Consider the following 25,411-nt stretch of genomic DNA (forward strand, 5'->3'; position numbering starts at 1 on the left):
AAAAAACCGATGAAAAAAACGGATTGCAAAAACGCAGTGTGAACTTAGCCTTACCGTTATGGGACTCCTGCCGGACTCTCCTTCTCCAGCAATGTCATGACCTGAGTGATGGATTGCCCGCCCAGCCAGGTAGTGAATGGGGCAGAACACTGCTCCAGTCACTGATTGGCTGAGCAGGCAATCCATCAGTCAGGTCAAGTATTTTCCCGAAAGAAGCCTTAGATGCAGCATAGGGGGGGAAGGTAGAGATTCTCACTGAAGAGAACCAGTGATTTATAAAGACTAGTCAGGCAATGCTTCATGGGAAAAAAATTATTCAAATGTTCTTTCCTTTAAAAGATAAACCACAGTCTTCTCCAAAGGAAAAGTCAATCCAACCATCTGAAGATGGACAGGAGCACTGACATAACTTCCTAAAGGTGGGTTATTATTTATGAAGGAGACTCCGGATTGACTGAAATAGTTATTTTCTATTCGCAGGACAACTAGTTTGTATACTTTCTCATGCTGACCTCTATGTGTGAGTAAAGGCCCTATTGCGCCAAGCGATTATTGGCCATAACTTGGTGTAATAGCTACTGTTAAAAGGCAACAATCAGCTGACATGCTCAATGTCGGCTTATCCTTGTTTTTGTACATGTTGAAAATTTTTGAACGATAACGATTTTCTGCTGGCTATCACTCTGTGCACTAGGAGCTGCAGTAGACTGCTGCTATCTCCTAAGGGCTCCCTGGATCGTCTGGGGGCCCCTTTGTCAGCTGACCGAGCCCCCCTCCCCCACTCTTACCCGCTCGCTGTCGGTGCATGTAATAGCATCGGCAGCGAGGAGGAACAAGGAGCAAGTGATCTCTGACAGGTCGGCTCATGCTTGCGCCTCACCATTAGTTTATGTATTAGGGTGTTAAGTAAAGTGCCCATTATTTACAACAGTTTTTTCCTGCTGTTTATTGGTATCACAATATCTCATTTACCACCATGGGCATGCCCTCTTTCACAAGCATTGATAATATATAAAAAAGCTATTTAAAAATCACTGGATTGAGCAAGCACCTATTTGTGTATTGAGACTTGCATACTGGAGCAGGTTGAACCTCTACTTCGGCACTTTGGGCCCATATTATTGGTGTAGTTACTTTCTACATTACATTGTGCACATGGCACTGCAGTAAATTGGTCGCTTCAGCTGTCTCTTGGCAGTGAATTTAGGGGTGAGTACAGCTTTTTTTTATTTTTTATTCCTGCCCTTATCTGTACAATTTATTTTAAAACCCCTGTGCTATACATTCATGTGTATGGAGAGGACAGGACAGATAACATTTGAATGTTTACACAGTTGACCCTTTTTGAAGGAATATAGTAAATTTTAGTGATGGAATTTCCAGCCAAGACAATATATGGCATGACCGCCTTCTCCTGCAAGAAGGATGAGTAGTGCTTATTTATTCATTGCTGTATGACAATGTTTTGTATAATATAACATGTCTTATTGTTATTTTATTGGACTTTTTTGTCCAAGATAGTAAATATATAACTTTACTAAAGTCAACTTTAGAGGATCGACATATTACAAAACAGTGCACAACTATAATTTGCTTGGCCTAAGACCCTGGGCTACATGAATCAAATCTAGCGGTAGAACCTGCCCACTGAGCCATAATAAAAATATTTCATTTTGATAAATATCTTTACACACAGTGCTCCTATTTAGGTAAATGCCTATAAACGTAGATGTCTTGTGTTTTTACTCAGAGACGTTCCTGTCACTTTTGAGACGTCCACAAATTAATGGCTACCTTTATGTATACAATGGAGCTGCAATTAACTCGAGGGACACAGCTTGTGTCCTACTCATGTATTTTATGTTGTTTTTAATAAAAGCAGTTTTATGGGTGGTGGAAATAAATGCACAGAGGAATCCAAGTGATTTTAGGGTCTAGGTTTCACTATAGAAATTTTAGAGACCACCCAAAAGTTATTATTTTTCATACCTGGCTGACATTTAAAATATATTACTGTAAGTCCTATAAAAATAAATCAACAAGCAGTAGATATATTCAACATAGGCGGACATACCAATATTTGATTTTTAGTTAAACTGTATATAAGGAAAACGGTGATGTAATGGAAAAAAAAAGTAACAAAAAACTTTCTGATTTATTTAGGCTATGTTTACATATTGTTGTTTTGCGGCTTTCTTTTTAGACGGCCATCATTCTTAGGCAAAAATAAATCTGGATTTTAATAATTACGGGCGTAATTATAAAAAAAAAATGCCCATATTTTTGTCTCAAAATGACAGCTGTCTAAAAGGGTACTCCAGCGAAAATCTTGTTCATTCAAATTAATTGGTTTCAGAAAGTTATAGATTTGTAATTTACTTCTATTTAAAAATGTCAAGTCTTCCAGTACTTATCAGCTGCTGTATGTCCTATGGGAAGTGTTTTTTTTTGTCAGTCTGACACAGTGCTCTCTGCTGACATCTCTGGCCGAGAATATGTGCACACTGAGGAATAGGTGAGGAATTGAAGAGAAATCTGCTCTTAACTTCTGCTTGAAATTCCTCCAGTAAAATATGAACAGAGTTTTCAATGGAATTTCCGCTCTCTTGTTCACACTGCAGAATTTCCAAGCCAAATTTTCTGCCGCAGATCCGCTTTCTGCCCAATGAATTGACATGTCAATTCTTTGGACGGATTCTGCTATTGAGATCCTATAGAAGTCAATGGGGGCTTAAATTCTGCTTGAATTCCGCTCAAATTCAGCCAGAGCTAAATAGGTGAGGAATTTCAAGCAGAAAACTTTCCTCTTTAAGGGCCAGTTCACACTGAGCAAGATCGTCGGAATCACCTCATTGTGCTGCTGTAAGTGAATGTTAGTTCATTGAACGGAGAGGAAGCGGACAAGCGCGCCCTCTCCATTCAGACAGCGGAAATCATTACCGAGAGTTCGGGTTTGCACAAACCCGAACCGAACTCGGTTCGGACCATCCCTAATGTGAGGTAACTGTTAGCATAGCTATATTGCTTGCATATCTGTGCTGTCATTTTAATTTTTTTGTTTGTTTGTTTCAGAAAATAAAAGATAGAATTGGGTGCAAATGGTTAGAACACGATCAGAGAAGTTTGATCTGAATTTAGTTTGGTTTGATACTTATGATGTCCCAGGTCTAAATCCAAAGGTTGCCCTTACAGTTCTCATAGACTTTACAGAAAGGTCCAGACCCTGAAAAATTATGCAGTAACATATTGAATTTCAGCATCTGATTCTTACGGTTTGTATCGAGATAAGTTGCTGCCAGAATTATCTGGCAACAGATTTCTCTCCTCATGCAAAACATGTTTGCTCATCTGAGCCTAGTGAGCATGTGTATGGAAGAATCTGGAGAAAAAATTGTTGGCTGAAAAAAATCTGAAAGCTACTGGATATGTAAGGCATCCAGAAAGACGGTCGTCGTAGAGTTTAGGTGGGGATTTATAGATTCCCTTAGGCTAGGTTCACACTGCGTTTTCAGCATCCGTTTAACGGATCCGTTTTTTTTAACGTCCAGAAAAATAGGGTCAGCAACGTTTTTTGGTCCGTTTTGGTCCGCCAAAAAAAACGGATCCGTTTTTTTTTTATAATGGAAGTCAATGGAAAAACGGATGCACACAAATGAATCCGTTTTTTGCAATCCGTTTTTCATGCGTTTTTTGCAAAAAACGGATGCGTTAAACGGATGCTGAAAACGCAGTGTGAACCTAGCCTTAGAGTATGTTCACTCACGTTGGAGTTTCATTGCGTTAATGCAATGAAGTACGGCTAGACGGCAATTAAATGAATAATTGCTGGTATAAACTGATGTAGTAATGCAATGAAATGATTAATTATTGAAATTAAATGATGCATCCACATTGCAAGTTCATTGTGTTACGGGCATGTGTGAACATAGTCAAACAAATGACCAATGATTTTGGAAGACTATCTACATGCATAAACATCAAACAGCTTCCAACTTTCTCAGCACCCACCTTTACCCAGGAGCAGGACACTAAGGGGGAAATTTATTGAGGGCTTTGCGCCTATTTTTTAGGTGAATACTTGGATTTCTATTTATGAACCAGTATTCAACGGGCAAAGATTTTTTAGATGCGACTTTTTGGTTTTAATCTGCCTCTTTTGAGTATTTACCCAAAAGTTTGCATAATCTGGGATTAGCGCCCAATTTATTGTTTGCAACTTTTTAAAAAGTTGCACAAACTGGTGCAGGCCTACGTCTGATTAATATTAGGAGAATATGTTTGTGCACTTTTTTCCTTTTTGCAGTAATTTTGTGATTTTTTTTGCGACTTTTTACTTAGATGCAGTCACTATGGCAGTGCTACATTTTAATAAATTAGTCTTAAGATATTGGAACAAAATATACACCAATCCTCATTAGAAGAGTCACACATATTAGACTCCTTAGTAAATGTCCCTCTAAATTCTGAAAGGTGTGTCTGAGAACACACATTAGTTTTTATGGGACCTATTTGTAAATGCACAAGCCCACAAATAAAGTATATGTTTAATTATTAACAAAAAATAATTATAGTGAAGGAATTCTCTGTCTTCTAGGTGTCTAGAATTCTATGGCACTGGGTCTCACACTAGCTACAGGTGCTATGGGGACAGTGCAAAATATTCTATCCCCTATTGGTTAATTTTAATTTGCCAGGAACACAGAATACAGACAGTCCTTGCACTTGTTTAAAAATTATAGGGAAAAGGATTTAGAAACAGTCTTGCGCTATAATTATTTTTTGTTTAGAACTGGGGTACACTTTGGGGTACCCATGTATATTAGTTTCAAATTAATGTAAGTGATCAATTTAAAATAAAATAATTGTTTGGAGTGTGAAATTTAACAACTTTTTTTTGTTTACCATAGCACCAGTGATGAGGATGTTTGAAATATTTTTCCAAAGTGTGGTAGCCTATTAAAGATCTTTTCCTTAAAGAATATTCCTAGAAAAGATTATTCTAGCTCTTTCTATTTATATTAGAGATGAGCAAGCAGAACCTGTAAAACCCAAGCTCAGTTTTGTGCAGACTTAAATCTTGGGAGGTTCATTTTGGGCAAATCTTCTGAAATCGGGTCAGCATCGTGGCAGAAGGGTTAAGGAGGTAGGGTAGCCCATATTGTTGTGCAAGCAGCTCTCCCAGTCAATCAGGAGGCATCATCATAAGTGATGGAGTGATAAGGCGATCATTTCCTTACCTGGTGAAGAGGTAGATTGATTTGTTTCAGTAGGGCTTTCACTGCCACCTGGAGATCACACAGAAACAGGTGAGTATGTGCATCCAGTGAGAGCTCTGTATTTTCCAAAGACTCTGACATGGAAAGATTTTGAATCCATTCCCATTCATCTCTGAGAACAGAAATTAACAATTCCAACCAATGAAACTTTTTGTCAAATTACGAATCGTTTAATGATATAATAGGAAAGCTAGACAATATGGGCAACTTTAAAATAGAACATCAAGGGGATTAATTCCTGCTACTATATAAAAGCACTACTTTCTAGGATGTTGAATCATGTGTAATTCTATCACCATATATTCAGGTTGAGCGCTATCTAGCACCAGAAAATAATCAAGATAGTTGTCATTCCTCGGCTTTGGATTGACATTACAATAGAAAATATAGTCATTTTTTTCTACTTCAGAATGCACTTCCAAAGAGGCTAGTGGGTATATTCAACAAAAATTCTTGAGCCAATATGGTGGTTGTCTCTGGATATAAAACATTTTTTGTCCAGTGCCGAATGTAAATTAATCAAACTTACTAATTGTTATGAATAACGGTACACTCAGGAAAGGGACAGGATAGACATAGACAGTGAAACATACACATGTCCCAGCCTACTTGCCACCATCAGCCCTAGGTGACTGCGGACAACTGGGCAACCATCCCTGATTTAAGGTATGTGCCAACACAGAACGCAGACAGACAAACAAGTATGGATGGTTAAATCGGCCGAGGTTACAAAAAGCAGGCAGCAGAGGTACAAAAACTTAATCCAAAAAGAAATCAAGTCACAAGCCAAAAGGACAGGGCAGGCGGAAAACCAGGATAGTCAGAAAAAATGGAGCAGCGGTCAGATAAGCCAAATGAAAAACATGGGGGGGGGGGGTCACAGAAGGAGCTGAGCTTGTTAGGGAGAACTAGACTCAATAGCCAGTAAAATATAGGCAGACACTGAGACCTTTTATAGGAAACCAGGAGCCCAGTCCAGAAGGCGACTGGACCACACACGGAACAGATACAACAAGTGTAAATGGAGATATAGTTAGTAGTGCATTGGAAAGCCTTGTTTTACTCCTTCACTACACTTCACTTCACTTAATCACTCCACTCCCCTCCCGGCCTGGAAAGCGTAACTACACGGCCCGGGTGATTACACCTCTTTAAGGAACTTCAATCCTATACTCACATGGAAGGTAAGTTACATTTGGATAACAGCCAAAAAACATTATCCTGTGGTTATATAGTGGTGCTCAAAATCATAAACAGATCCTTACTGTCAGGGCTCTGCTGGCACCCTGGTAACACCGTAGACGTCCCTATGGCGTTAAACTGTGTCGAGTTACTGTGATCCTGAATGACAGGTGAAGCTGTCAGTCAGTTTTTGTTGGCCACAGGAGGTTGAAGTCCAAGGCCCCAATCAGTCTTGGGGCTGGGACTTCACCTCCTATATAAGCCTGCCTATTCCCCTCCCTCCTTGCCTGCGATAGGCTCTTGACTTTTTGACTACTCCCTTGGATTCTGCATTGTACTTCACTGCTCGTTTGTTATTGACCTGGACCCCTGACTTTGCTTTATTGTGTGTGTTTGTCTTGTTTTGTTCTGTGTTGCACTTACTGTAGTTTAGATCAGGGTTTGCCATCCAGTTGTCCTTTGCTGCCTAGGGCTTCTGAGGAAAGTAGGCAGGGACAGCGGGGCGGGTGCCAGCTTCAGGGCTCACCTGTCCTTATGTCATCCTGTCCCTGATTCCTAACACCCACCTTCAAAAATCTATAGAGGAGGTAGATATCTGACCTATGGACATTTTGCGTAGGTTGAGGCATAATAGTACAGCGGCCATAGGCTGGGAAACTACCTCCTCTCCCTGCCGGAAAATGATATAAAATTGTGCAATAATGGTAAGTGCCACTATAACATATTTTTTCTAAAGCTTATTGCAATTATATTACACATTTTAGTAAAAAATGTGAACTCCACAAATGTATATTAATACAGAAATCATAGGAATTTTACATAACTGTGTCAGCATTTGCTCAAGGCAAAACGACATGAGATCATTTGAAAACCATTGTACAGTCTTTTCTTCTCAAAAAATGTAAACAGTAGACGTACTTGGAAATATTGCTGTTGTCCCTAATCTTGACGTGGCACAACATATTGGGAAGTCTCTGAGAGACAAGAACCTTAATTTGATCTACCGAGCTGCAGAGTTTGAGGAAGCCGAGGTACAGTCCAGGGGAAAGGCGCTGTTGGCTCCGCTTCTGATAATTCAATATTTCCTAAGGAGGAAACAACACAAACTAGAATGAAGTATAAAAGAACTGGCGAGTTACATTATCAGGCGTAGTGTAATAGACCACTGTTTTTCAAATGCAGTCCTTCTAAGAAATCATATTTTCCAGATTTTCTTTGTATTTGAGTTGGTCAAAGTTTAGCTTAATGGATTGTTCAGGAGAAGAGGGAGTGGGGCTGGAGACCAGGCTCCTCTGACTCATTCTACTGTGATATTCAAGGAGCAGTCAGCGATATATGTGAACATGCAGGGTGCAGAAAAATATAGGACCAAATGGAAAAAAATTAGAGATCTCTCTATGAACATTTATTCCCTGAAGGGGAGATTTATGAAAGAATGTAAGTATACACCTGCTGTAAACTGCCCACAGTAACCAATCACAGCTCAGCTTTCAGCTCTGGTAAAATATAAGAGGAGCTGTAATTGGTTGCTGTGGGCAGTTTACACCAGATGTATATTTATACCCTTATATAAATCTCCCCCTTAGTGTTCAAAAGCAACATTTCACTCCAGTGAGGAGCTGAAATGTTGCTTTTTCTCAATAGGTGAATACATGCTCTATATTTTCATCCTTGGACTGCTGATTTTTCTGCTGGATTTTCTATTAATGCAAATTGTATCTGCCTGTGAAGTCCAATGATTTAATAGTGTTTCTTTTAGTCACTTACAGCCCCCTACAGTGTTTTTAACTGCCCTTCAATACATTTTGTGGCCTAGGGCATTTTCCTTTTTATCAGATTTAAAGTAAATATGCCATTATCTGCACTTAAAAAGACTTTCCCCAGGTCCCCCCCCCCCTCCTCTCTCTCCTTCACTGCTCATTATCAGGAAATCCCTGTGTAACCTATGAAGAGGGGAGAGGGGAGGAGGGAGATTAGTCGCCAGCAGAGAGCAAAGAACACAGCGGAACCTGTGTGAAAGCTGCTATTCAGAGTTCAGAGAGGTCAGTGCTGACTTCAGAGGAGATAGCAAGGTGATGTAGATGTAAATTAACTCTTTGTTCTCCTGTTTTAGTGCCTCATCTCCCTCAACCCCTCCCATCTCCATAAGAGAACCATGAAGACAGGAGGGAGAGCTTAAATTGCTTTTTCATGATAAAAATGCATTTTTTTTGGCTAATAAACCCAATTACAAAGTTTCTTAAATTCGCCTGTACTATTGATTTCTGCAAAACAAAATTTAAACGACAGTGACACTAAGTTCCTCAAAATGTCCTTACAGTGTTAGGCTATGTTCACACTGCGTATGAGTCCAGCCGCATTTCGTACGCCGCCGTACATGTGCGGCTGAAACTACGGGCGTGGGAAAAATCGGCATGCGGTCGGATGTGTACGAACCGCGAACATACGCCCCTAGTACAGTTATGCTTCCCTAGCTTGTTTCGAAGCGATCTGAAACAGGCCATTTACTTGGAAGTCTTCGCCCAGCCCAATAAAACTCACAGAACCTTTTGGGTCGAAAAATCAAGTTCAATTTGGCTCAAATAAGTACTTTGTACAGGACCACATGGAAATCCATGGCCGTGAGTTGGAACATTTCCGTCCTCAAACAATGGTCTTGTTCATTTTTCACGGCATACGCATACAATCCGGCCATATGCTCATACGTAGTGTGCATTGTGTATATCATATACTTTCAAGCGAACGCATCAACCTCAAAACTACGTGCGTATATTCGCGGTTCGCACTACGGCCGGACTCATACGCAGTGTGAACATAGCCTAAGGCCGCATCAGGTTGCGAGTGCATCCTCTTGGGCCCGCATCCCAAATCACCATTGAACACAATATGGGGTGCGGCCGGAGCCGCACTCACCATTGTGTGACCTGTCAGGCTTGTGCAGCCGCTATTCAATAAATACCGGCTGCACAAAACTGACATGTGTTTTTCGTGCGGCCACTATGGATGTATATACTATGTGTATACACTCCGGCCTGGATTTCCTCTGACTGCAGTACAACTTAAGTTTTGTATAAGTCACGGCTGTTGTTGCAAATTGGCAACAGCGTCCGTGATTAATTAAAAACCAACGTTGTGTAAACATAGCCTTACATTGTTTTTAATCTGATCATCAACTTGTGTCTGGGAGTTTAGGCCATTTTAAAGGGGCTGGTCATTGAGCAAATGAGCGTTCCTCATATGTGGCAGTGAGCTCCACTCCGCAGCCAGAAGAGACATCTGACTTGTTTACTCCATAGGCTCTTATTTTGATTTGATGTACAGACTTGGAGTAAAGCACGTTGCTACCCATTCTCTCTGGTTGTATCTTGGGATCACAGCAGGTTTCAGGAGTGAGACCAGGTGCTATCAATAACTTTGACATGTCTAAACACATAAAAAATGACTAGGTCCAAGAGCACCGTGGAACTAGGTCTAAGTTGGCAGGTAGAGAAGCAAATACACACTAGAGTGTCACTGCTTGATAGAGCATATGGTATTTAAAGCGACTCTGTACCCACAATCTGACCCCCCCAAACCACTTGTACCTTCGCTGCTTTTAATCCATGATCTGTCCTTGGGTCTGTTCGGCAGGTGATGCAGTTATTGTCCTAAATAACAACTTTTAAACTTGCAGTCCTGTGTCAAATTGGCGTGGCCTAGAGTACCCAGAGTGTCCTAGGATTGCAAGACCTCTCTGTCCCTCCTCCCTGCCCTCCTCATCATTAGGAATGCCCCTAGAACAATTTCACCTATTCCTCACCTGAATGAACACTGCACATGAGCTAGATCGTTAAGGCACCTGTGCAGTGTTCAGACAGGTGATGAATAGGAAAAATGCTGCCTCCTAGTTATGAGGAGGGATGGAGGTGAGTTGCAATCCTAGAGCATACACACTATAGGCCACGCTAATTTGACACAGGACTGCAAGTTTAAAGGACAATAACTACATCACCTGTCGAACAGACCCCAGGACAGATCTTGGATTAAAAACAGCTATCTAAAGGTAGAAGCGGTTTGGGGGTCAGATTGTGGGTAGAGATGAGCCTTTGATTCCGGCCGCATAGTTGCAATCCCGCGAATATGCGGCCGGGATATTCCAGGGAATTCAACTGCGATTCCGTGGAATATCCTGGCCGCATATTCCCGTGAGCGCAACTACGCAGCCGGGATCATGCCGGGAGGCATGATGAGAGAGCGAACTTCTTTTGGACCAAAAGTCCGAGCAGTTCGCTCATCTCTAATTGTGGGTACAGAGTCGCTTTAATAAAGACCCATCGAGCCGAAACATGGTGTTATGTACTTAGATATGCAATAAATCTGGAATATGTTTATTAAATGCAGTTGCTAAGAAATGACAGTAACACTTTAAAGGCAACAAACAAGAACAGTCAGGTGGTAACTATTTTCAACTATAGCTTAAAATACATAAAAGAATTTCCCTTTTATTTGATTGTTGCGCTCAATTATTGCTTTTGGTTCATGGAACTACAGTTAAGACTTCAGGGCTAGAGAAATTCTTTATTTTAATGCATGGACAAAAACACATATACTTTGACCATATCCAACAAAAAGCAGCATAAAAAAAAAAGAAAAAAAAAAGTCTATTGTAGATGCTCCCTTACTTCCCTATATGAGATATATCATCAATAATAATTTAGGTCTACTTGAGTGTAAAAAGAAAGCGCTAATGCTGTATGTAATAGCTGTACAGAGTACATAAAAACTATGTCTGAGATTCCTCCATCATCGATACCTGGAGCCTACAATAGTTTAACATTATAGATTGTATAAAAGTCATCAGCCTGAAAGACAACCAAAGAAAGTGTATTAGACTTTTTGTGTGGGTTTCCTTTAGAACAGGAAAGACAGGCATTTTTTATGTAAGCACATGTCATCTCTAGAATTCATTTCTAGGAATGTTGAATAAATCATTGTCATTTCAAACCAGTGTATGCCACAGGAAGTATTCCATTAGTCTAAATATTGATTGTCTAGTAAACTCACTGGGCTGGAATCCCTCAAGACAGTCTGAACTTTAGTTTTACTTCTCAATTACTGACACCTCTGACTTCAAATGCAGAGCTAAAAGGAATAAAAAATCTAGCATAGTTGGGGTAGGGCATCGCCTGGCTGCGAAAAAGGAAATCTGTCCGCACCCAAGCCCAACCTGAGAGGCTGACGGTGTGCTGTAGGTTGTATTACATCAGGTAGCAGGTTACTTGTGGCTATTCTGTCGGTAGAGGGGGTGCGGTACAATATCAATTTTCTAACTTTAACTAAGAGTCATAGAGAAGTCATGGTGAGGTGCTTTTGCCACACTGTGGCACACCTCACCACTCCTTCCTTCTCCATAAAAATACTGAATTGCCAGGCCTCCTGCAAGATTGCACCATCTTCCTGGTCTGCTCATGCGCTGCTGATGCCATAGGCCGTGTGCCTACTGCATTTGCCATCATTATTGACAGGGATGGTGAGGTGTGCCAGAGTGCGGCACCAGTGCCTCACCGCAACTCCTTACCTCCTACTATGACTACCACTATTACCAATATGACTTGGTTACCGTTGGAAAATTGATATTATACAGTGCCCCCTCCACTGATGTAATAGCCACAGTTAGGCTATGTTCACACTAAGTAAAAGTCCGGCAACAACGGCCGAACTTTGTACGGGGTGGAACACTGCCTATTCTTGTATGGGATCCCGACTGGAGCGTATACACATAGTGTATGCTCCGAGCGGGATCTCATGCGGCGCCGAAAAAAAACTGACATGTCAGTTTTCTGCGGCCGCAATTCAATGAATTGCGCCCGCATCAGAACTTCCCATAGCACACAATGAAGCAAGCGGCTCCAGCTTACAGATTTGAAGAAGAGACATTGGTCTCCTGAACTGAGCCTGTGTTGTTTCAGAGTACTGTACTTTGTCTCTCTTTCCTGAGATAAATACTAACTGCTTAACTTACAATTTTTCCCCAAATTCTCCACTCACTTATCTGGCTGTAATGCCTTATTGTACAATACAGTATTCTGAAATTATGTAGCTTGGCAACCACTTTTTCCTAGGCCCGGACGAAAGCACAGGAAGGTCCTTGGTTACTTTGGGGCTTTGGGGTTACTTTGTTTGCCTCTGTTTGTGCCCTGTCTGTACTGTGTCTTATTTCTTCTGGTCTGCTAATTGTTTTCCCTGCCCCACCCATGTCTGTGCTGCTAAGTTTCCTCTGGTCATGTAACGGTTAACCTGCCTTTGCCTCAGTGATTGACAGCTGGTCCCTCCTATCATCTTCTGGACTTGGTTCCTGGTCTCCTATTTAAGATTTCAGCTTCTGCCTGTGCCTTGCCGGTTATTGACTTAGTCTCTGCCTGCTTGAGTTTTTGCTATTATCTGTCGTTTCTCTGACCCTTCTGCCTTGTGTTCTGACCTTCCTTGCTAACCGCCTGCCCCTGACCATACTGCTTGTTTTTTGACTCTGCTTATTGGATTGTGATTTTGTACTTTTGCTGCCCGATTGTTGTGACCCGGACTGTCGACTATTCTTCATTGTGTTTTGTCTGTCTGTCTTGTCTTTTTGTCCCACCAAGCCAGTGCAGGGACCGCCACCCAGTTGCTGCCCTAGGGTTTAGCCTAGGGGGACAAGTAGGTAGAGTCAGTGGGCGGGGCTGAGCTTAGGGCTCACTGTCTCTGTGTGTCTGGTGTCACCGGTTCCTGACAATATGCCTGCATTTGCTGTCCGATGGCCACCTGATATTAAGAGGACATTGTGCAACTATTGGACATTGCATACAGCCATGTTTTAGTAGCGATGATCATAAATTGCTACCCGCTCCCTCTCATCTCTCAAGTTCTTGTGTGGCCATAGTTGAAGTATATGCACATACCTTGTTACACTTCATATTTTAATAAATATAATTGTGAGAGCTGTCTAAAAATAGAAGATAATGTATTTTTTGGTAATATGATGGTTCTACTAATGTAAGGATAACAGTATTTTACAGCAAGTACCGTCATTACCTGGATTGTTATGAGCAGGATGTCCAGTGCTGTTGGTTCCTCAGGGGTTGAAAGGGATTTTCTCTGACTTTGCAACTTAGAAATTTGCATCCATTTACCATTAAAAAATGAATACAAGGTTTCAACTTCTCGAATTGTGACTATTAAGACATTGCCATGTCTATCCTTTATGGGCTCATAATATACTCTTCCTAAGTTATGGGTGCCAAGTAAATTCTAGGGGGAAAAAAAATCAAATTTAGACATTTTAATAAAACTGCATGTAAAGTCAAGCATACCACTGGAATGACTGTATGTATTTACTCTTAAAGGTGTATAGTTTTATGATAGTTTGGCATCTGACTTCTGGCCTCCTCGGCCTATTGTAAATAAGAAAGGGCCGCTGCTCTACTGTAGTGCTGCTTTCCCTTCACTGTTTCTCCATCACATTACAGGGCTGTATTTACAGTTTTACTGCCCAAGGAACTCTGACTGGAAAAGGGGTGCCAGAAAGGTATAAAGATTTGTCATTTACTTCTATTTAAAAATCTCCTGTCTTCCAATACTTATAAGCTGCTGTATTCTCTGCAGAAAATGGTGTATTCTTTCCAGTCTGACACAGTGCTCTCTGCTGCCACCTCTGTCCATGTCAGGAACTGTCCAGAGCAGGAGAGGTTTTATGTGCGCATTTGATACTGCTCTGGACAGTTCCTGACATGGACAGAGTTGGCAGCAGAGAGCACTGTGCCAGCCTGGAAAGAATACACCACTTCCTGCAGGACACACAGCAGCTGATAAGTGCTGGAAGACTGGAGATATTTAAATAAAAGGAATTTACAAATTTGTACAATAATTTAATTTTTTTTCACTGGAGTGCTGCCCCCCTTAACACTGCTGTCCTAGGCACAGAACCACGAGTGCCTAATGGCAAATACAGCCCTGATCGTACAGCACCTTTTAACAAGAAATAGAACTGCATTGTGGCCCCATTCAAGTCAAAAGGGCCGATTGCACAGAGGTATCTATGGCGGCACAGAGCACAACTCAGAAGGGACATGGCAGTACACTTGCACTGAATACCCTTCATTGTCACAATCAAACCCATCACCATAAAGAGATGAGCAAAGCCTCTATAATAAAAGTGGCATTTGACATATTAAATATGAATTACAACAACGTTAAGGGAGCAAAGTGTAACTTTACGCAGGTGTAAGTGCTGAACTTCTGGAGGGGTTAACATTAATGTATACCATACTGACCTGAAGCTGAGCAGCTGCTGCCAACATCTTCTGTCTAGCTTGCAAAGCGGTGGAAGAAGACATAGATATAGACATACTTTGACGTAGCCACCTAATGTCATCCCACATGCATGACAACTGTAAAGATAGAAGCAAGAAGTGATTATTTTGTAAAATATATTGGTAAATAAATAAATAAATAACACATAGATTTAGAACTAGACAAGGTAATACAATAACATGGGATAATTTCCATTGTGGATAAAATGATAAAAAAACAGCACATACCTTTGTAAACCAGACAAAATCTTGCATAATTGAACTGGTGCAAGAATCATCGATTTCTACAATGGGAATGTGATCTTCATTTGTTACTAACATATTATCTTTGTAATAAAATATCACAGCTATGTACAACCCCCTGAAAGATAAAGGAAACAATCAGCACACGGTTATGGCGACAGAGAAAAGGACAATAAAGAAGTGATGTCACTATATTTATTGGACCCTTTGTCTTTGTGGATGGCAAGAACATGCATATGAGTGACAATGGGTTCCCTAGAAATAATTTGTCTGTTTGTCTGAATGTCCCCATTGTCCCAACACTTCTCTATGGATGTATGGAAGGTACAGGGCACAAATGTGAAAAAGATCTTGCTGCACTTAAAGGAGAAGTCTGGCCAAATTTATAATTACAGGGCAGGCAGGGGGTGGGGAGAACATAATAAAGAACCTACTGTATACTTACTGGTTCCTGTCCCCTTGCAGTGCTGCATCACCGCACCGCATGTCATCTTCTAGCCATTTCTTACTATGTTATGACGAGGCAGAAAAGGGTGGTAGATACCCTGCTCAGCCAGTCACTGACTACAGTGGAGTCCTGCCCAAGTCACTCACTGGCTGAGCGGGACATCCATCAGCCGGGTCATGATGTAGCGGGAGGGATAGAGAGAAAGAATCCTGGCAGGGGTCCAGGAGTGGGATGAGGTGCTGCAAAGGCACAAGGACTGGTAAGTGTAGGTTTTTTAATATGTCCCCAGCACCACCCCCTGTCTGTTTGGATTTTTTTGGGGGGGCCAGACTTCCCCTTTAAGGTCCTCTGGCAAAACAGTGGGGTTTCCTGACAACTCGGTTGTTTAGCTCTTATATTGATGCCGAGTTGTCAGAAACCATTGGAAAAGCATTGTAAAAACATGTATCCCTGAGCAGGAGTCCTTTTTGAACAAAGATGAAGTGTGAAAAGAAACTCTGTTAGTTCTATATCATGCGCAGAGGTCAAAGTGTCAAAGAGGTATGCTTGTATACTGGTATTACTGGTCTTGGTATTTTGATTGATCAGTAACAATATGATGATAAAATTTATGGTGATAATATTTGCTTCATGTGCCTGGGGAGCAAGGACATTAGCTATGATAAGAACGTACAGACTTAACAACTTAAAGGGGTTATCCAGAGCTGCAAAAACATGGCCGCTTTCTTCCAGAGACAGCACCACTCTTGTCTCCAGTTTAGATGTGGTTTGCAATTAAGCTCCGTTCACTTTAATGGAACTAAGTTGAAAAACCTATTCCCAAACTGGAGACAAGAAAGGTGCTGTCTCTGGAGGAGAGTGTCCATGTTTTTGTAGCGCTGGATAACCCCTTTAAGTTATGGTGTTACGGAGGTTTGAGGAGTTATAGGAAAATCTCTGTGAATACAACTGGCACTTTATCGCTATGATCACCCAACATGCCGTTGTTGCAATTTGCAACAGCGCCCATGATTTTTACAAAACATATGTTCTATTTGAATTAATGGAATCCCGCCTGAAGCCTGTACGCATAGTATACGCTCCGGCCACGATTCCATCTGTGCACAGGAAAAACTGACATGCCAGTTTTCTGCAGCGGCCGCACAAAACATGTCAGTTCACATAATGGAGCATGTGGCTACGGCCGCACGCTCCATTGTGTACAGCGCCGAATTGGGATGCATCCAAATTCACCAAAAGTGAAGATCATCCGGCCAATACTGTAGTACCACCCGGGATGATCTTCAGTAACACTGGCCATTCTGTGACATAGTGTGAAACTGGCCTAACACAGTGAGTCAATTAGAATGTGTTAATCTCTCAGTTCATCAACCATAACTGGCATTATCAGAAGCATAAACAGCATGTGAATGATTCAGGTTTTCTGTCTAAACCATGGGCTGACGCAGGAAGCATAGACAGATAGTGTAATGCAGTTTTCTTTCTTTACAATGTTTACAATTTACTATTAAAAAAATTAGTATAGATAGAATGACAAACGTATATGGCTGAAATTCAGTATTCATGAAGCTAACATCAACAATGGAAAAAAGAATATATATGTGATCTTGTGTGACCAACCTTTTTAATGTTTTCACAAATTTATTTGATGAATGGAAAAGATGTTTTAGACTTCTGGACACAGACTGCTTGCGACTCGGATTTTGTAATTTAGCATTTTCTGAAATAAAGCATACACAAGACTCACATATTTTATAGTGCATATAAAACTTTTTTTCCCCATTATATTTGTTTACTAAAACAACATGATGTAATCTGCTAATAAAACTATTAACCAGACCAGAAATGCTATTTTTGGGACAGTCTGATAGAAACCCTCACAAAAGCATGGGTGGAAAAAAAAAACTCTTACGCATCAGCTACATTATAAGGATATTCAGAGAAAAACACCAGGTATCAGCTAGCAATCAGACATGTATGGCTTCTCTTTACAACCAGTGACCTCTCAATCCAAGACTCCAGCTGGGATAAGCACCAGGCAGCCATAAGTAATTCCCTCATTGTTGAATGATTTGTTTCACATCCATATTATGGATGTAAATGCCTGTTTGTTTGTATGGCTGTCCTCTATAGATGTCTGAACGCCTTAAATGTTAGACCTCAAACTTAGCATGTGGGAACACTGGGTGTCCAGAAAGGCTGCTGGAGGTACATAGCACTCACTAACTCTGGTTCTATGTTATCAGACATTATGGCTGCCTGTAGCTTATAGGCATCAAAAAGCAGTTTGGGAAAGAATCATTGCGTGGTGTTATAGTGAGATTCTCTTTGTTATAGTGAATACATAGAATATAGGAGACAAGTAGGAAGATTGCAGAAGGTCCGATCTCCATATCCCCCGGTGATCTCCAGATCGGCCCCCAGCTTCTTTGTTTTGAATACAGCCGTAGGTATGGCACGTGACCCATAACTTTAGTCATTCCTGTGGAGCAGATCGAAAGAGCAGAGTGCTATACTTGGCTCTCTCTCTCTGCTCTTTCCAACGGCTCCATAAGATTGAATAGAGCCACACCCGTAGCTGTATTCAAAGCGACTCTGTACCCCCAACCTGCCCCCCCCAAACCACTTGTACCTTCGGATAGCTGCTTTAAATCCAAGATATGTCCTGGGGTCCGTTCGGTAGGTGATGCAGTTATTGTCCTAAAAAACAACTTTTAAACTTGCAGCCCATGCCCTAACTTTGCATCACCCCTCCGTCCCTCCTCCCCACCCTCTTCATCATTAGGAATGCCACTGAAACATTTACTCCTGTCTGAACATTGTACAGCTGTTTAACAATCCAGCCCATGTGCCAGGCTAACCCAGCTGATGAATAGGAGGCAATCTGCCTGGAGCATTCCTAATGATGAAAAGGGCGGGGAGGAGAAGCAGAGAGGGTGTGCCAGTCTAATGCATACACAATCTAGGCCACGCCTGTTGGGCACAGGGCTGACAGTTTAAAAGTTGTCTTTTTAGGACAATGACTGCATCACCTGCCGAACGGACCACAGGACAGATCTTGGATTAAAAGTAGCTGTCTGACGGTACAAGCGGTTTGCCCCCCCCTCCCCAAACCGTTTGTACCGTCAGATAGCTGCTTTTAATCCAAGATTGTGGGTACAAAGTCGCTTCAAAGCAAAGAAACCAGGGGACAATCTGGAGATCGCTGGGGGATCGGAGGTCAGACCATCCGGAAATCTCTTCCATCAAATCTCTTGTCCCCTGTCCTGTAGAGAGGGGACAAGTTAGTTTAAGGTGGATAACCTCTTTAAGACAGTATAAAACTTAGTATAATGGCACACTTGACCTATAATAATAATAATAATAATAATAATAATAACAATAACAACAACAACAACAACAACAACAACAACAATAATAATAATATTATGGGCTTGTATGGCGTCAAGAAAAACCGCAGTGTTTTTTCTTTTTTTATTTTTTTTTTACACAGTAGCACAATACAGAGGTCACATTTAGACAGTACAGGATTAAATAATTAAAATAAATAAAAATATAAATAGAGTGAGCGACCCGTTCACAAGAACTTACAGACTAGGAGGACACAAGAGGCAATAAATGCTTTTTTTGCAGATAATCCGGCCATTGTACATAGAATCGGGAATCGTCTGTAAGTGTTGGGAGAGCCGGTTACCCGCTAATCTTTAAGTACAGGTAAAAAGTACGTGGAACTGTCAGAGCTATACAGGAAAAGGTCTTTGGTTGTACAGCTGATTTCCAGGACTACCTAAGAATGCATCCAACTTTGTCAGCCACTGGTACTCAAATTCTGCACAATCCGACTCAAGCATGCTCAGGTCGCATTGATTTCTAGTAGTGATATATCACAGCGGTCATGTTGCTGAGACCTCCCACTGATTGCTTAAAAGAAACAGGGTAATGCTGTGTTTACACGGAACGATTATCGTTCAAATTTTTGCAATAACGATCGCATTTGAGCGATAATCGTTTCGTGTAAACACAGAAAACGATCAAGCGACAAGCAAGAAAACGTTCTAATCTTTCAACATGTTCTCAAATCATCGTTCGTCGTTCGCTAAAAATTCGCAGATCGCTTCGTGTAAACAGTCTTTCAAAGATTCACCCTATGTGAAAGATGGGCTTGAGCGATCTTAAAAAGGATCGCAATAAGTATTTTTCTTACAAATTTTCTAACAATTTTTCTAACAATTTTTTTATCTAAACGCTGATTGTTATAAAAACCAAATTGTTGCTTCAAAATCGTTAAACGATCGATTGGGCAAATTGTCATTTCGTGTAAACGCAGCATAAGTGTTCAGCATTCTCATGGCTTAAAGGGGATCTCCAGATCGGAGAATTATTTTCTATTAAAAAGTACATTAAAATGTCGCTGTCGTTATAACTTTCAAAATCTAAATCAATAGTAGATGTGATATAAAGCCAGATTGCAGTTTACATTGATTATTTTTTTTTTTTAGTTATCATGGAAAACACGGCACTTCCTGTTTTCTGACTCTTTTTTTCTCAAAAAACAGGAAACAGTCAGAAAACAGGAAGTCCTGTGTATCCCAGGCCATCTGATTGCTCACAGAGAGAAGGCAGTCATGTGATTGATGGACATATTGAGCCGTTACTCTCTGTACTGAATTCGTGTGTTTAGTGTTTTTTGAACCAGCACATTCCAGTCAGAAAATCTGCCTTCAGGAGACTGGACCTGGATTTCTGGTAAGTTCAGCTTTGTTTTACAGCATGAGAACAAGAAAAAATAATGAATGTATATTGCAAACTTGCTTTATATCACTTTTACTGTTGATTTAGATTTTGAAAGTTATAATGACAGTGACACTTTAAGGCTATGTTCACACACCATCAAAATTATGTCTGTTTTTGTCGGAAGGCCATTTTTTAATGGAAACTAACGGCTGTTACTGTATTTCAAAACAGTGGCAGTTGGTTAAAAAAATGGCTTACATTTCCCATTAACCTCTTCCCTCCCAAGCCAATTTTCGTTTTTGCGTCTTTGTTTTTTCCTCCTCGTGTGTAAAAGGCCACAGTGCTTGCAATTTTTTACCTACAGACCCACATGAGCCCTTATTTTTTGAGCCGCTAATTGTACTTTGCAATGGCAGACTTTATTTTTGCATAAAATATGCAGCAAAACCGGGGAAAAAAATAATATGCGTGGTGAAATTAAAAATAAAATGCAATATTTCTTATTTGGGGTGGTTTTGTGTTTACTCTATGCGCCCTTTAGTAAAAATCTATATTCCTCAAGTTGATAGGATTACAACAATATGCAACTTGCATGACTTTTGTTTTGACAACTTTTAAAAAAATTAAAACCTTTTAAAAAACTAAATGTTCCTTAAAGTGCTCTATTCCTATCCTTATAACGCTTTTATTGATTAGTCTCTGGGGCTGTGTAAGGTGTCAATTTTTGCGCCATGATGTCTACTTTCTATCGGTACCTTACTTGCACAATGCGACTTTTTTCTGGATTTGATGCAACCAAAAATGTGCAATTTTGCACTTTGGATTTTTTTTTTGCGTTTACACCATTTACCGTGTGAGATCAGGAATTTGATAAGTCGAGCGATTTTGCATGCGATGATACCAAATATTATTAGGGACAAGATTTTTATTTAAAAAAAAACCCTGCTGTAAATTTTCACTTACAGCAATTAGAACCCCCTTGGGGGACTTCTATATACACAACACTGATCTCCCATTGAGATCAATGCTGTGTATATAATAGAGCACTGATCCATCAGATCAGTGCTCTATTATACTGGTATGCTGCAGAGCAGATACATGGATTGCTGAGCCAGGATCAGCTTCATTCCGATGCTGAGCCTGGCCAGGCCAGTATACCGGATCTCGCCCCCGCCGTTGCATCACGGGGGGAATTCCGGCCACTAGACACCAGGGAAAGTCCTGTTTGACAGCTCCATTTACCTGTCCTAATTAGCCGGTGCGATAATCGGCCACACCCGCTAATAGCCGCGGCCCCAGGCTGCAGAAATCAGCCGGGATCGTGGCGGCTCAGAGCCGGGTCACGATGCGGGCCCTCTCTGAATCTCCCCACCCGCCGCAGGAAGTGCCAGTACGAAGGGGTTAAATGATGGCTGTGCAATACATTTGTCTTTTTGACAGTGTGCAAACATAGCCTAAATGTTATATAGATGTCTCTATATGATGTATTGCTGTGTCTGCGTGGTTCATTGGTAGCCGAATTGGTAGTTGGTAGAGAAAACTGTGCAATCCCCTCTGTCTCCTGCTCCCCCCCCCCCCGCTTTTTATCATGTGACCTCTGTCTTACATTGAGTTCGTTTGCTGTAACTGATGATGCAAATGTGACAGGGGGTAGGGTGTGGAAAGAAATGGGCGGGGCATCAAGGTGAAGCCCAGAAATGGATGGGGCATTTGTGGGAGGGGTAACAGGGGTTAGAGAAAAAGTATGTTCTGAGAGTGGACCGCAGTCTGAGCAGTGCATGGGGAACAGCAAGAGATATGGAGAAAACTGCATCAAATAGCTGGAAGACTGTAGCATCACATAAAGAATGTCAAGCGAACATAGGACAGAAAGCTGCACCATTTTTTTTTTTTTTTTTTTACAAGGTTGTCCGGAGTTCCCCTTTAATTCTGCTTTGTTGCTAATATTACGAATGCACTGTGGCCTTAGTGAATGGCTGCAGATTGACATCAACAGAGCAAAGACAGGGTAAGTAAATAGAGGGATTGGGGTGGACCAGAGTGCCAATATCCTGAAGTTAGACTTTTCAATTAAATAAAAATACCCATTTAAGACCAGTTTAGCACTAAATATGTTTACTTAGAAGTGAAAATGAGTGAAATTACCCAAGGGGCTTGGGCACATTGGATGTATTTAAAGCATTGGGATTTAGCTAGACAAGCGCTAAACTGTTTATGAGGCCCCTTGCTTTAATCCTCCATCAGCCTCACATCTGCAATTACACGGGGAGATAGGCAATAATGATGAGCAAACTTACTGTAAGTTCTCTTATCTCTAATGTGCAAACTACAGTCAATTATTTTTGAACTGTCAGAACTGAACAATCAGCCGACTAACGGCATTCGCGTATTTATCAGCTGGTCTTTTGCCCTATCACATAGGGAGATATCTGATTTTAGTTTTGGCTCAAAAACTGTCTGCAAGTTACATTTATTTTCTTTTAGTTATTGTAAAAAACACGGCAGTTTCTGTTTTCGGACAGAGAGAAGGCAGCCATGTGACTGATGGACACATTGAGCTGTGACTCTCTGTACTGGCCGGAATTCCTGTGTTAAGTCTGTTTTTTTCAACCAGCACAAGTCAGAAAATCTGCCTTCAGGAGACTGGAACTTGATTTCTGGTAAGTTCAGCTTTGTTTAACTGCACGATAACAACAACAAAAAAATAATGAATGTACATGGCAAACTTGCTTTATTTTACATCTACTGTTGATTTAGATTTTGAAAGTTATAACGACAGTAGCATTTTAAATTAAAAATAATTCAAATAATTCAAATTTTTTTAAAGGGAAACTGAGATATATCCGTGCTGCCTGTTTTCAGACACCGATCACAAGAGCAGTGCATAAATACGTTTAGCAATGCTTTGGGATCTGGCATCTTCGGTAAAAAGCATGTTTATTCTGGACTGATTTTTCTATCTGATAGAACAGATAAACATATATCCGTGCTGCTAGTTTCCAGACGCCAATTACAGAAGGGGTGCATACGTACCTTTGGCCATGATCTGTTATCCAGTGTCTTCCGTGACACTGTAAGGCTGGAGGACACTGGATCACAGATCATAGCAAAAGGTTTGTATGCACTAAAAACTGGCAGTATATATATATATATATATATATATATATATATATATATATATATATATATATATATATATCCACTTATCCTGGCTATCAGTTTCCCTTTAAAAGCTACCAAAATTTTTGTTCCTATGAATTTACTTTGTTCTTGAATAGAATGCTAAAGATTAGGAGAAAGGGAGATCTGTTTTTTTCTTTCTTTTCTTTTCTTTTTTTTTTTTTGTAGCCATTCGGGTACTGCATCTTTCAATCCAGTTTAAAAAAAATATAAGTAACTTGCTACATGCTTCATTTTCCTATAAATACTGTAGCTTTTAGAAAAGATTTCATGATCACAAAGAACATAATGTCAATATTTCTAATACCACAAGATGTCACTATAAGATGGACACTGTTTATCATGAGTGGAAAGCAAAACAGGAAAAAACAAATATTACAGACAGTATTATTAAAACATATTTGGTAACCTAACATGTTTTATAATATACAAATGTAGCTACACACATTATAAGAAATATGGACCTTAGAAAATAAATGGCTTATGGTATCTCATATTTGATAATAAAGTACTTTATTTCGGTTAATTTTGCTGGAAAGTTTTCCTTATTAGTGATGAGCAGACCTGAAAAATTCGGGTTCGTGCCCAAATCCACGTATTTGGCTACACAGAGCGGATCCCAGATAAAAAAAAGGCTGCTATGCAGACACCTAAGCAGCCAATCAGCAAATTTTACTGCTGCTGGGCACAAAATACTTTCGGCTGTTCTAGACTATTCTAATCAGTCGGGGCCAAAATGTCTGGGACTTAGGGAGCTGGGGGAACAAAATCCATGAGTTAGGTAGCCAGTAACTGATGTGGCTCACGCTAGAACTCCACCTTTTATATGCTGCAAAGAGTCCACGAGTAGTAACAGGCCATAGTCGACGTTCAGCTGCAGAATGCATAGGTGAGTCTCAGCATGGGACAAGAGCTCTTCACAACAAACAAGTGAGTCACCATTCAGAGGCTTTGAAGGTGCTACAAGTATGAAAGACACCCACATTCCCACCACGGGTGTTTCTTATGTCACACCTGTCACAAAAGCCCCTTACTCAAAGCTAAGTGGTGATGAAGGTAGTTTATTATTTTGCTACTAGATGTCAGTGTTTTTTATGTATGCCCTTATGGATTGCACAGCTGTTACTGTTTCTTATATTTTATATACTTTTATTGTCCAATGAAGATACCAATGCAGTTGGAGCCCCAGTACCACTTTGGAAGAGAAGGTGAGACTGGCTTTAATGTGAAACACCTTCCTCAGCACTCCACAACATCCACCGCCACCATCAGATACGGCACATAGCGGGAAGCTGAATTATAAGTACACGGTGGATGACAATGTGTCAACATGTCTCCTGGTTCTGAGTAATGGTTATTCCCCATTCAAGATCTGGGTTTCAAAAATGGACACCTGGCCAGAGCTTACTGTCTATGTCTTCGAGGTGTCAGACGGTCCTGCAGCACTTGTACTCTCTGAGAGGGTGTTAAGCACCACAGGGGGTTTCATTACCAACAAGCAGATCTGCCTATCTACAGCCAACATGGACAAGCTGACATTCATAAAAATGAACAACGCATGGATGCCAGATGACTTGTCAGTCCTGGGTGCCTGATTAAAGAGACAGTCTACAAATTTGGAGTGTTGGCTTCTTCCACCCTTGCCTTTTCCTTTCCCCCTCTACTTCCACCTCCTCTTCCTTCTCTGCTTGGTCATCCATCTCCTCTTTTCAAATTATGTCTTTATTAATTTATTTCTTTATTAGTTTTACTTTATGTTATTTTGTTCTTGTTCTTACTCCAATTTTGATACCTTTTTCAGACTTCTACCCTTTTCAACACCAATTGTACAGCCATTTTTTTTGCCCCAAATTTGGGTCTCTATTGACTTCAATGGGATTTGGGTGTGGATCTGCATCCATTGAACTGTTTTTTTCCCCCAAGTTCATCTGAATCCATCAAACCCAAATTCCTAAAGGTCTGCTTATCACTATTGCTTATAGATGCATGTCTGCATTGTATTCATTTATCATGATGCACAATGT

General features: G+C 40.7%; 1 protein-coding gene across 1 annotated transcript in view; it reads right to left on the reverse strand.

The window, feature by feature from the left end:
* Positions 1–25,411, reverse strand: part of ANKFN1 (ankyrin repeat and fibronectin type III domain containing 1) — a 288,330-nt gene that overhangs the window by 82,956 nt on the left and 179,963 nt on the right. The window contains exons 8-13 of the mRNA XM_069953139.1: positions 17,094–17,193; positions 15,011–15,143; positions 14,744–14,860; positions 13,506–13,721; positions 7,377–7,543; positions 5,238–5,388 (exon numbers count right to left, since the gene is read on the reverse strand). Of these exons, the coding sequence (XP_069809240.1) occupies positions 5,238–5,388; positions 7,377–7,543; positions 13,506–13,721; positions 14,744–14,860; positions 15,011–15,143; positions 17,094–17,193 (884 nt within the window). The remainder of the gene's footprint in view (positions 1–5,237; positions 5,389–7,376; positions 7,544–13,505; positions 13,722–14,743; positions 14,861–15,010; positions 15,144–17,093; positions 17,194–25,411) is intronic.

Source organism: Dendropsophus ebraccatus, chromosome 14 (genome assembly GCF_027789765.1).
Source record: "Dendropsophus ebraccatus isolate aDenEbr1 chromosome 14, aDenEbr1.pat, whole genome shotgun sequence".
Lineage (NCBI taxonomy): Eukaryota > Metazoa > Chordata > Amphibia > Anura > Hylidae > Dendropsophus > Dendropsophus ebraccatus.